The 13,893-nt window shown below is 38.1% G+C and overlaps 1 protein-coding gene across 3 annotated transcripts in view; it reads right to left on the bottom strand.

Annotated features, from left to right (window-relative positions):
• The window catches only part of MEGF10 (multiple EGF like domains 10), an 86,123-nt gene that overhangs the window by 57,493 nt on the left and 14,737 nt on the right, over positions 1-13,893 (bottom strand). For all 3 annotated transcript variants that reach the window (XM_030968399.1, XM_030968398.1, XM_030968400.1), the window contains exons 2-5: positions 9,675-9,806; positions 6,744-6,845; positions 5,943-6,043; positions 916-1,008 (exon numbers count right to left, since the gene is read on the bottom strand). In XM_030968399.1, coding sequence (XP_030824259.1) covers positions 916-1,008; positions 5,943-6,043; positions 6,744-6,845; positions 9,675-9,790 — 412 coding nt within the window. In that variant the 5' untranslated portion in view covers positions 9,791-9,806. The remainder of the gene's footprint in view (positions 1-915; positions 1,009-5,942; positions 6,044-6,743; positions 6,846-9,674; positions 9,807-13,893) is intronic.

The following is a 13,893-nucleotide window of genomic DNA, read 5'->3' as shown; positions in this document are numbered from 1 at the left end:
AGAAAAAGATTTCCTTTTTTTAAGGAAGATAAATGAGAGTTGTTAATTTTATAGGAATCATGTACCAAGTAAATTAGCAGTGTAGTATCTTTGCAATTTGTTGGTTAGAGATTTACAAGGTCTAGGGACTTTAACTTGTAAATACAGTTGTTTTTATTGTTGGCTAAAATACATTTCTTTCAACTGCTCAATCACTAGCAGAGACCCACCTTGAGCTTGATTGTAAAAAAATATGTGGTTTTATGTTAGCCTCAAAAATACATTTTTAAAGACCTCAAAAAGATATCCATAAGGCTGGAATAAATAAAGAATTATAATTAATTGGGAAATTACTCTGAGAAACTGTATTTCAGCCAAAGGCAAGAAAAGATAATGATTTGTGTTCTGCACAATACTACTCTCCTCATCTCCTTCACATGCAAAGGGAAAGGAGAAGGAAGTAGGAGAAATTTGACCAGAGTACAATGCAAAGACATTGAGAGTTCAGGGAGTGAAGAGCGCAGGGAAAAATGGTTGAGTCAGTGTCAGAGTGAAAAAGGAGGACAGAGTTGCTAGGAAGGCTTTCCTCATAGCTTTTAAATGTGACTTGGCACCATCAAATTTCACACATTAGTAAAAGGAAAACTGTGAGGTTTTCTTACATGTAAAATAAAACTATGTCTTTACTCCAGATACTGTGCAATCTGCATGTCTCTGAGCAAAAAAAAAAAAAAAAGCTCATTAGTGCTGCTACGTGGGAACAGTGTTTGCAAGTAAATGAAGGAAAATCAGGTTACAGAGAGTAACCTGATAACTCAGAAAAAAGCCCTGATCAGAGGGCAAAAGCCCAAGCACAGAACTGATGATTATCTGTCTAAAAGAGAGGACAACACCATGGAAAGAGTACAAGACAGGCAGAAGCAGGTGAAAACTCACCACTGGAGCAGTTGGGTCCTCCCCAGCCCGGCTCACACTGACAGGTGTTGGGAGCAATGCAACGGCCATGGACACATTTATCAGCACAGTGAGCTGTCAGAGAAGGGAATAAAACAAAACAATTACAGAACTCCTACCACTAGGAAAAACGTTCTTTAAAATACTCTAAAATAGTCCTAACCCCGTTCTTTTGTGTCTCAAGTACCTCTCAAAAGCAAAATAAATACCAGTGTATTTGGTGGCGTCTATTAAAAATATATTTTGCTTCAGTCTATTCCATTTCTCCTAAGTTTGAAGATTCCAGCTAAAAATGTGTTAGTGTTACTCAAACACTTCTGAGTAAATGGTCCAAATTTAATGAAAAAAGAGTCAAAGCATGATCCAGGTTGGGAACCCATCTGACCATGGTCCTGGGCAAGAGGCTCTGGTTGGCCCTGCCTGATGGGATGACTTCCAACAGGTCCCTTCCAACCTCAACCATCCTCTGACTCTGCAGCAAACCCTCATGCCAAGAAAAAAGAGGGGAACTTCAGCAGGCATCCAAAGAAATGCTCTTTTGGAACAGCATGGATAAAATAAGATTTGCAACACACCGATATTTTAGTATCAACTTTTCCAAATGATTGCACAGTTCAATTGAAGAATAAACAAACAGTGGCAGTGATTGAAGTAAAGCATGACATATAAACCTCATGAATCACTGCAACCTTTATTCTGAGTGCCAAACAGGGTGCACTTATTTTCTTTTTTTCTTATGATTCGCTAACACGTTTCTAAGATAAGTCTTCCTTTGAAACAGACCTTTTGTTTGAAACATCTAAAGAAAAAACTGAAATGACTTTGATATCCAGCATTATCAATGAGAGAACATAATACACCTCAGAGGAAAAATCTCTGACCAGCAACAATTTGCTGTCATCACATTAATCACAAAGTACCCCTAATTTTCCAAAATACATGTGCTGTAATAATTTCCTTCCACTTTAAACAACAATAAAACTTAGAACATGTGCACAGGATGAGATTTTTCTTTGTACCAACATTTCCAGAGAAACTGGAAATCTGACTGCTATATAAATGTATATAAAGTTATCACAGGGAAAAAGACAAAGCAGATGCTAAAAATAAGTTTAATGGGGCTACATATGAATCACGGTGGTTCTGAATGATTGAAAATGTTCTAGAGTAATTAGGTATTAAGGTAAAACACTTGCAACTTCTGGGTTTTTCTCAATTAAAGATGATGAAGCACATTGGTCATCTTTACATTCAGTGTGTCCAAGAAAAAGGAAAACCACACAAAGATCAATAAAATAAAAAAATTTGATTATATGGGATCCCAGCCACTAACTGCTTATTTTTACTGCCTTTGGTTTTCATTCTCAACTATTTCTAACAAGCTACTTTTTAGATGTGCATTAAAATGATCTTCATTAGAAATCAACAGGGACAATAATAATTTTTAAACATTTGATGAAGCAAGGCATTAACACAGAGCATTGTTGCCTATTTATGTGCTATGGAAAGACTGAGTTTAAATAATACATCACAATTTTCCATTAGTCTTGTAACTTGACGTGATTCACTTGTATATTTGAAGATTCCCTCCTAGTTAGTGCTGCCTTGGGCACTGAGGCTCTCCACAAACCAAATGTGTGAAAAACCTTGCCAGTAAGCCGTGAGGCAACAGCAGGTCACTGTAAACATGCAGTGTGAGCACTTGTAGGAATAACCCAGGGAATGCAAACATCCCCAGCCCAAATTTCTGAGCACTGAGCCTTAAATACAATGAGGCAATGCTCCACCACCTCCTCTATGAGACAGCTGGAGCAGAACAGAAAAATAAAGAAGTTGCAAGAAACGAGACCTAGCTCCTTGCACTGCCCCCCATGCCACGGTCAGAACACGGATCCACATTCTGGATATACATAAAAACCTATTCCCTATGCAGAAGAAATTATTCTCCAGACACCTTCTGGGCTAACTGATTCTTGGAAAGTGAATCCTACATCAGTAAGAGACAGCGTATGTCAAAAAAAAAATAATGCAGTGGACACGGGGATAAGAGAACCAAAACTTACTACACAGAACTACAAAGAGGTGAGGACAACATAAAAATCATCCAGAAGAAGCTGAAAAGACATAAATAACACCAGGAAGAGATGAACTACTTTCTCTTGGTTTTCTATGGAATTGTTTGGCATGGCATTAAAAAAAATACTTTCATGCAGGTGCAGGTGAAAAACTTTATGTTAAGGGTTTTCTTTTTTTACTGACCAGTGTAAAGAAGCACCAAAAACTCCCTGGCAGCAATTGCCCTATCTTCTTTTTTTTTGAAGGGGAAAGCTCAATTATTGTATGAAAAGCAATCTGGATTTACTCCTGCATGTTGGCTTTTACATCTTATTTGCCTTTTTTTTTTTGTGCCTTATTGTTTTTTCAAGATCTTTTCTACACTCTTGCCTTCATTATCTGATGCTAAAAGAAAACTTGAAAAAATGTATTTTTATCTTTGATGTAAGTTTATGCATGCATTTTAGGATCTGTTGCTTTTTCACTTCGAAAAGCCAGCCATAAACCAGTTAACATAAAATTGAAATACTTTGGATGTGATTATGCACATAAATTAAATGACTGCAAGGTTTAACACCAACTTCCTCCAAATTAATTGAAACGAGCATTTGTCGTGGGAAAAAATAAATTATCTGTTAAACTACATTATAAACATATTTTTTTCAAATAAATCCTTCACTCTTACACTGTACACTAGAACATACCCCTTGTTTGATCCTTGTTTCCTGTGTTTGATGGCTAATTGCTAGTAAAGTAAGCGATATCCAGTTATACCTTAGGATGGATGGTGCATTTTCTATTTCATGTTTTGAGGAAATTCAACAGGCATAGTTCTCCATTAAGGTTCTTAGAAATGTATGACAATGTTAGAAACTAAGTGAGGTAAATGTTCAAGGTGTCAGGAACAATCAAACTTTGCTTTTGTGCCCATCCTCAAGAAAGCCACTGGAAAATGTCTTAAAACCTTTGAAATCTTCCTTTTCAGAAACATGCTAAAAAAAATATTATACTTTTTGAAAAAGTTTCTAGTCTGTAGCTAAGCCTAGTATTCACATGCCAAATCTCATGGGGATTGCCACTGATAGTAGCAGACAAGTGGCAGGAAATTTGTTGGAATAAATAAGAAATTTAGCCAATCACTCAGCCTGGGGTGGAGCTGCCAGGAGTCAGCTCCTTAACAGAACTTCACAGAATTACTGTTCTGCCTTTGTATCTGCACATAAACTGCACTTAGATTATCTCAGAAAGTGCATCAGGTCTAAACATAAGAGTAAAATAACAGATTGAATTCCAGTTAACCTACTGTTCTACAGAAGTGCTGGCAGTAGTGGAGAAATTTGTGCATTATTTATATCCTCTGTAAACAGGAGTTTCATGAGGACAGCACAAAGCACATTCTTTTAGTGAAAGTGAATTGGTACTTACTACACTCTTACAAAACTGTCCGAGTACTGACTGCATATAATGTTGGGTTTAAAATTAAAATACAATTTCTTGTCAACCCACAGGAAGAAATGAAATGGCACAACTAGTAAAACACAGATTACTATTATTTTTGAGAAGCAGCAATGAACTTTCAATTCACCCAATGCTGAGTCATACCAAAACCATCTAGCAGGAGACTTTTCTAATTTACCTTTCTAAATTGAGAAGTCAAATAAAGGAACAAAAAAACAACAAAATATCAACAACAACACAAGGATTTTAGCCTTTTAGAGGCATCCTACATCCTTCCACTAGGTGAACAAAATAATCCACCCAGCATGGAAATAAAATTGCAGCAATGGAAACGCTCCAGCTGGAGATCATGAAGACTGAAGGCCTCTCTCTTTCTTCCAAGGTCAAATAAATGCAAACTCAGCTACACTGAAGGATCTGTATTTTCACATCATTTAAAGTCTAAGGCATTCCACAATCACTTCAGAAGTCAGAGCAGATATGTCCTGAGTATCATTATCAGGCATATTTTAATGTAGTAACTGAAAAAATTAGTATGTCCAATGGTATTTGAACTTTTCAGGTTCTGAATATCATTGTGTTAACACAATGAATTTACTACATATGCTATAGCTGTGTAAAAGCTGTTGTCACGTAAGAGAATCACCATCACACCTGTCATCACATCACGAGTCAAACTGTAACACACTTCAAAAAGTATTCTACCTCATAAAAAAATTAAGTATCATTATTCACACATGCTGTATAATAACCAAATGTAGTCAGAAATTGGTTCTTGTAAGTTTAATGTACACATATTACAAAAAAAAAAAAGCTGAAATAATTGCCAATCTGATATCAGATAGATTAGTTTTCTAAAAAATATTTTGACCTTGCTTTTGCACAAGCAGAAAATGTTTTGGATAAAAGCTTTTTTTTTTCAGATTCCAGGACATAAAACATATTCTTATCAAACACCATTTTAAGACCTCCCTAGGTCTGCACAAGGCCAAATGAGAGAGAAAGAACTGAGCCAAGGTTGCCTCCAGACTCCCCAGACACAAATATTCCCAATTTTGGGTTAGATGAGGAGACAGAGGTGTGTGCCACCCAAAAAAAAGGTGCTGAGACCTCCAAAGAGTTGTTACAGACCTCTGTATGCCCAAGAGAGGTTCAGCATGAGGATCTGCTGGGGTCTGTTCCAAGGAGAAAAGACTTCCAATTCCCTTGTTTTAAACCTTGTGTTTAAAACACTGATGTCTGCACAGTGCATTTTCCACATGATCATTAGCCAGAACATGAAGGCTGGCTGGCCACTTAGAAATCTGAAATCCGTCCATCCTGTCACCTGCATCTGCTCAGCCCCAGCTGGCTCCAACGAGAGCTGCAAATGCATCACTGGTGAGTAACTGAGCTCCTGCAACCCAGCCTCCACAAGCCACCCATCAGAGGGGAGTCCCACCAGCACAGTGAAGGAGTTTCAAAGCCAAAAAATGATAATAAAAAGCGGAACTTACGGACACACATTTCCCTGCTCTCATAGAATCCAGGGCAGCACTGGGATTTGCGCCTGTACATCGTTTTCTCGCCATGTCTGTAGGCAGTGCGGTAACTGATCCTAAAGAGAGGAAGGAGTGTTTGTCACATACCTTGGTTCAGAGGCAAGACACAATGTGTTCTTACACATCTTAAAAAACATTCAGGTGTCATAAGAAAAGAAAAAAAGTGCTCCAAGTTGTCTTGATTTATCTGTTGCTGATTTTAAGAGTCCAAGGGGTTTCCTGACATGCCTTAGGTTCATGGATGGTCAAAAAACAGGAAAAGAATGGGGACTTGTTCACTTGTGATGGTTCATACTTATGGGCATATTCCTCTGAGGAAAATGCCCTTTACAGATGTCACCAGTTTTTAATCATTCAATCCTTGCTTGCTTTCTGCTTGCACAGGAAGTTTCCTGTAACAAATCCTTTTACTTTTCTTTCAAGCAGCATACACTCACTTCCCCCAGAACACAACACTGCAAGCTACAAGGGTTCCCTGTGATATTTCTGAACAAATACACCTTGCAAGGTCTGGAGGATTTAGTTTTTCCCAAGCTGTTTGCTTTCTGTTAGCACTCCATGGGATGGTACACCCAAAAAACCTGCTAATAAAAATTATGTGACATTGCTTGGACAGGCATTTTCCAGCTGACACAGATAACAGCAGTTAGACAGGGTGGACACTACAACTATAAAATCCTACATATGATGCTTGATTTTGAGTCAAGATTCTTAACAATTATCAGCAAATTGACAATATTAGGATTTATACATCACCTGTGTCGTGTGCACTTGAACCAGTTTAGGATGTCAGTACAACTGGTGTAGTAAATCTGATCAAAAGGATGTGGATATGACTCTTGCACTGTAACTGAGTAACTGGGGAGAGACAGAAAGAAAAAAGGGAGATCATAAAGCAAATCCTTTTAGTACAGTCTCATTTAATTAGGCCTTTTACAGAATCCTGTTACAGAATGGAAAAAATATAACAAAATACATCTAAAAAAATGACACAGAAAGCTTGCAAAGAAAAATAAGCATGCAGAGAGTCATCATGTCTATACAGTGTAACACATTTGATGAAATTCCACTACTCGACATTCAAAGAAATGTAATGTCAGCCTAACTTTTTTAAAAATGAGAACAGCTGTAACTCAAAAAGGCAGCAAATGGAAGTAGTGCATATTAGGTGTTCTCCTGTAGAAATTTTTACTAATGAACTCGATAACTGAACAACTAGTAAAGGAGACAGAAAATGAAGTTTCTTCTATTATCACTCAAAATAGAAAAGAAAAAGGACTTTCTGAGAAAATTCTTGTAAAAACTTGATCCTATAGGGATCAAGTTTTTACAAGAAAAAAACTGGGCCTATAGGAATACATCCAGTGAACTTATATACTAAGTGAATGTTAACACAGAAATACACCTGAGTAGTAATTACTGAAAAGTAACATTACAGATACATCACCAAACAGCAATTCTAGCTGTTTCAGCTATTCAGCAATCAAAAATTAATGAATAGTAAATTTCAGCATAATAGAATAACAAAAGAATAATAATTTAAATAATTATTAATAATTTAAATAATTAATTAAATAATTAAATAAAATAATAATAATTTCTTTTGCTTACTGGATAATATTTAACAGAGAACCACCCACACCACACTACACCCCCAGAAATACTATACAAAATCCTACTATTATTTTTTGCCAAATTACACAATTATACAGTGTCCTAGAAACAAATCCATGCTGAGAGCTTCCAAAGCTGTCAGTAGGACACAAGAGGAGCAGAGCCCTGTCTCAAAAGAGGAAAATATTGAATCATCCTAGAAAACTCTTTGAGAGGCTGTTTGTGCTGGCAGCCAGTCCTGGATTGCGCAAGGGAGCTTGAAAATACAGGAATGCGTGGCAAGCTCCTGCAGCAGGACTGATTCCCAGGACCAGCCAAAACACTGAACAGCTCACCCAGCTCTCCCTCTCTTCCACTCACACCCTCTCTGAGCCCTGAGCCCCCACTGCAGGGTGACAGCCACAGTCTCCTCATCCTGCTGTCACCATCTATGCCAAGGGGAACCACATCCAGAGCACTCACCCCTAAATGCACACACCCTACTCCCCGTTTTCCTGCAAGAAGGCAAAGCAGGAATTAGCAGCCCTAATCCACCCAGCTGTCCCAGCCCAAAAAAATACCAGTGGGATGCTGGCGCTTGCCTGAGGTTCTGCGCTCTTACCCTGAGGCAGGGCACTCTCTACCCCTTCTCACCATTTTAGTACTGACTGAGGTCTGTTTTTCATTTAAAGCATACATCAGTGACAGCGGCAGTCAAGAGCTTCTGTCTGGGGCTTTGCCCTTTCATACTTCAGTCCCTTTGTCACCTGCTTTGGGCAGCAGCGTGAACGTTTCACTGAGTTTATCTGGAGCTCTGCCCGGGTTGTGAGATAGCACAAGAAGGAAAAAAAGTTCATGCAACAAAGTGGGCATGCTTGCTAAATGCATTTTTGGGTATATTTTTCCTTCTGCAGACTTTGATTGGCTAGTTTTAAATTATATTATGCAGTGTAAATAGTTATATTTGGGCTTTTTTTCCCATTTTGTTTTCACTATGTTGTAGCTTCCCCCAAAACCACTTCTATCTACAAAAACTGTAACCAATGCACACACAATATAGGACAGTACCCAATAACACTGTAGACAGATTCCTGACTACTATGAACAGGTATTTAATATGGTGACTATTTCATATACACATTGTTGCATGAACTACACACAGCAGCTAAGGCAGAGGCGCCAAATCCTTTACATGAAGCTGAGGTAAATTCCCAAGGAATGTTCTTACATGTTGGGTTTGTTTTTTTAATAGAGAGACTTTATAAAAAAGTAAATACAAGTTTCAATTTTCTTTGTAAAGACTCAGCCATAAGAATCACAAATAAATGTACAGTGGCTCAGCAGCACTTCCCATGACTAAGCATACAACACAGTTTACATCAAGCGCAGGAAATACTGACGTCCTCAAGTGCACTGCGAAAATTAAGACTTTCTCATGGACCAGCTGATCAATTACAGGCACAACAGTTATAATGAGACCAGAAGTCTTGTTTTCACTATCATAACCTTCACACAGGGAAAGAAGTTCAGCAGATGCTTGGGGCTCAACCTCTCCCAACTCACTGCGGCTTTTTGCAATTCACATGAAATTGGATGAACAAACAGACCAACTACATTGATGATGAATTTCATTTTGCATGTTATAAATTTTTGAACCTCATCAAAATAATTAAACAACAAATCTTAATTCAGATCCTGTGAGTGCTGAATAGGAAGGAATCAGCATAATCAAATTTGGCCAAATTCCAATATAGTTAATTATATTTTGCATATGTAAAACTTCTTTTCACCCAAATTGGAAAGAGCTATTTTTACTCATTTCTAGTACCCAGATGGTTGTGTAACATTGCTAGTACCACTGCAGTGGTTCTTTGCATCCTAACCCCAATGCAAAGATGCATTTCAGCCCACTTTTAAATAGGCTTTTACTTATCCATGAACTCACCTGCCCATGCAGGAAAATGAATTATTTTCCCTTGTTTTTAAAGTCAGCCAAAAGCCTTCAATAATTTGAAGCATGCCAAGCAAAGCAAAGCAAAATTATTACGTAAATCAGAATTTACATCACTTATTTTTCCAAAAGGAAAGCATTACCTTTCCCAGTGGCTACACACATTGGGATCTTCCAGATTCAAAGACACAGCTGAACCAATCCAGTGGTACAGGAGTATGACAGGGAAGCCAAAAAGGGAGTTGAAATGAAGAACCATCTTTCCAAAGAGATGACTGTGAGGGAAAAAAAAAAAAAAGTACATTAGTAATACCATACAGAATATAAAGTAGCTAATAATGTTGACCCACCTATGATCAATCTAAAGCAAGGGGCACTTCAAGGAACACACACTGCTTGCCCGGCAGCAGCAACACCATGCCCATTTTGGAAGGGGAGTCCAAATAGAGCCGTTTCCCACGAGGTCAGCTGGTGGCAAACTGCACCTCAGAGGTCCTGCTGCCCCCTCCAGCTGCAGCCACCCAGGCTGGGGGTGCTCAGCCAGGCTCTGCCCACTCCCAGAGCCAGAGCTGAGGTCTGGAATAAAGGCTGGCACTTGCTCAAGACCACAAGAGTGGAGATGCTCAGCTGTGACACAGCACCAGGAGCCCCACACGCCCCTCGTTTACAGGAGGGCTTGTGCCTCCCCATGGCCAGCACAGCCTCACGTGTCACCCTGCACTGTCACTGCTCTTTGAACTAGAATTCCCCAAAATTTAATTCCCCCTCCTCAGCTGGCTGTACAGCTTCCAAACAGAATAAACATTCATTAAGGAAAGCTGTTGTAGTAACATGAAGGTCTGAAAAGATTATCCTAACACTTTTACTAAGCAAATTATTTTAATTTGCATGCTGAAACACTCTTAATCCAACTGGTCATTAATCCACAAATGCCAGAATGAAGGCTATTAACATGTAATTTATTTGTAATGACTTAAGCTACATTTCTGTTTCAGTGAACATTTGACCTTATTTCCTCACTTACACACTGATTCTAACATTATGTGGCTACAGAGGTAACAAAAAAATGAGTTCCTTGAGTCTAATCTGTAGTATAATGAGAAAATAATTTCTAATAAATATGTTTGATTTAATAAAAATACTTCTAACACAGTAAATTAAGGCAGAAATAGCAATTTGTTACTTTAAATATTATGGAACAGAGTAAAGCAAGTTATAAGTCAATCATTTTATTATATGAGAAAGAAGACCATAGGACCACGGGAAAAAAAGAGACAAAATAGTCTTACTTTACTTAACTCTTACTTCAGAAGTCAACATAAAAAAATTCACAACATGAAACTATTATATTTAAGGTATTGGAGGATACAGAGATGATCCTATTTTGCTGAATTGTTCTTGAAAAGTCAGGCTGCTGAAAGGTATTTCATGGTCTGTAACTATTTCTCTGCAGGCAGCAAAGCAGTCAATGTGCAGTTATTTCAACAGCAGCTGTATTTTCACCTAATAATTGCAGTGAAGTTGTGATTTCATTGAAAATATTCACTCTGATTAAGCAGACTGCAAATGGTATTTTACCTTTTTTCTTTCTTTCATTCTCAACTTCAGCAACTTTCCTTTTGCTGGATACATTTAACAAAATTTAAAATTAAAAAAAAAAAATTTGCATGAACCCCCTAGAGTAAAACTTGATTGCATTCCAGATCTTTTGCTTAATTATTAAGGAAAATCAAAACAGAAAATCAGTACAGCTGATTAGCATTGCTGAAGTGTTGATATTAGCAATAAAAGATGTAGATGACTCATTTAATTCTTGCTGCCTACAGTTTGCACCAAGAACAACTGTTCAGAGATTCACTTTTCATACCATATATTGCTCAAATTATCTCACCCAATAACACATGAGTATTTCAATTATCTACACGTACACAGAACCTGTAGTTTAAGTACTGAAAATGCTCATTTTGAGGAATGCCTTCCCTGTGCAAATTAGTACATACACAAGACAGGGAAAAAATCCCAACAAATTTAAGATAATCCTTGGTGTTTCACCACCAGGACTTCCTTCCACAACAGAAATCTTATTGCCTGTTAGTTTTTCTACAACATTTGAGGCAAAATCTCTTGTTGACAAAGCTGTATCTTTATTCCTATTTCAGGCAGGAACTTTAAGGCAGTACCAGTGTCTATTCAGGTCAGACTTCTCTGTTTCCCTCAACTTTAATCCATGCCCACGATTTAAAAATTTCAACAGGAAAGCAGTGCAGCTGCACAAAACAACTGTAGGGCACTTCTCTTAATCTCTGTAAACTAATTAAGGAAATTAAACTAGCTTTATATTTATTTTATAAAAAAATCAGATAATCAGTAACAGTCATTTTAAAAAATAAACCTGATCACCCCAAGGTTTATTATAACTACTAACAAGCTCATTTTAAAATGGTATAAAAAGAGTACAAAATATACTCCCATAAATTACAGGTACTCTCCTGAAATTTAAACCTGAGCAATTACATAAATTGCATTTGTCTCACTAGTAAACTGATGAAAAATCCTCTATGTGCAGTATATAAACACAGAAAGTTAACCATTAATACCCAATATCTGAGATTTTTAGGCACTTTCTCTGCCACTAGTAACTGTGTTGACAGTTTTTATTTGGTTTGAGATTTTTTTTCCCCCATGGAGATTTCAGGATCAAAACCAGAGAAAGAACAGATAACTAAAAAAAGGAAGCAAAAAACCTGTTCTTCTTTATGAGGTGAAAATTACAACATGCTTACAAATTAATGTCTCCACCCACCCAGAGCAGAGCCACAGGCAAAGCTGAGGATGCACAGATTTCTTGTAATAAAAGGTAAATAAATACAGGTAGAGCTGAGGGGGGCAGGGGAAGGTAGGATGGACACTGTAAAAGAAGCAAAGGTTGCTCAAGGCTGCAAACAAATGTTTTTTGGTCAGCAAAATCGAGTGCTGCCAGGGAATTAACCAGGATTAGAACTGCATGAGCAACAGAGAATAGTACGACACAGTTGCTAACATGACACAATGGACCCAAGACCAAGGGAAATGCTGATGCAGCCTTCCCATTACTGTTGCAAAAGCATTTTTACCATTGAAACATGAAAAATGCAGCAGGAATGGGCCATTTAGTTAGAAGACAAACTCCAGAGCAGTGAGAGCCTTTCGTACTCTGTTGCGGCATCTCAAAGGTTTTACAGTACTCAGTCCTGCCTTTCTGCAGTGGTAGGGCACAGGGACATCAAAATGTTTTCTGAGCTGCAAACCCATGGGCTATTCTTAATTGCACTGACATGGCATCAACCTGCATGTACAGCAAGTGCTACTTCAAAATAAATCTTCTAATCATAGGTTTCTTCAAATTTCAGACTGGATTGTAAACAACACAGTCATCCGTGCAGAGCCCTGTGCAGGTGTCCTTGCCCTCACTCTCTGCAGAGCACCTCACACAGACTTGGTGACTACAGCTGGAAATTACAGCTCCACATGAGAGAAAAGAGTTTTTCTAAGCATTTTTGAGTGAAGAATTGTTTGGTCTTTCACTTCCTACAGAGTCTTTTCCGTAACACTCTTCACTCCTGAGGCTCAGCTCCTCTACCAGGGACACAATTTGCTTATAAAAACATCTCTCTCACAACTAATGTCAGGCAGAGCAAAATTTGAATCTGACCTAATCTTGTCAATGATGATTAATCCTGTGTTAACTTCTGTGAAAGAAAAAATCCACAACTGATTGCTTTTATCGATTACATTAGAGAATTAATGGATGAAGAGCAGAAGGCATTTTCCCTTTGGAAATCAGTAAATCAGTTTGACACCTTGTCACATGAAATCTCACTCATAAAGCAAATACAAAATAACCTGAATTAGGAGCATTATCACACACACCCTAGGCTGGCTGAAGATGTACAGTCACAGCAAATGAAAACTGACTGGTCTTTTTTTCCCAAATCCTCAAAACATATCACTCCAAAGGCAGCATTGATTGCCACTGTCACGGGGAGCTCAGGACAGACCAAGCTGGCAGGGCTGACAGAAAATGTGTGGGATCTTCACAGCCAGCATGAGAGTTTGCTAAAGGATATAACCCAATAGTGCCCTACACTGAAGGGCCCTAAACTTTCACACCCTCCATGGTCAGAGATGGCAAGAGCCCTTCTTGATGCAGCCTAATCAGATCTGACCCTCTTCACCTGGGCTGCTTTACTTTCAAACCTCACTGTGAAGCAGACTGACACATTTGGAGAGTCCAAAGATGTTGAAGATGGGCTAAGCACGGATGTGGGAAAAACAATTCATTTAGACTGATTTGGTTAGTCTGAAGAATAACCAAATCAAAGG

The sequence above is a fragment of the Camarhynchus parvulus genome, chromosome Z, assembly GCF_901933205.1.
Source record: "Camarhynchus parvulus chromosome Z, STF_HiC, whole genome shotgun sequence".
Taxonomy (NCBI): Eukaryota; Metazoa; Chordata; class Aves; order Passeriformes; family Thraupidae; genus Camarhynchus; species Camarhynchus parvulus.
This window is presented reverse-complemented; position numbering and strand designations above follow the sequence as displayed.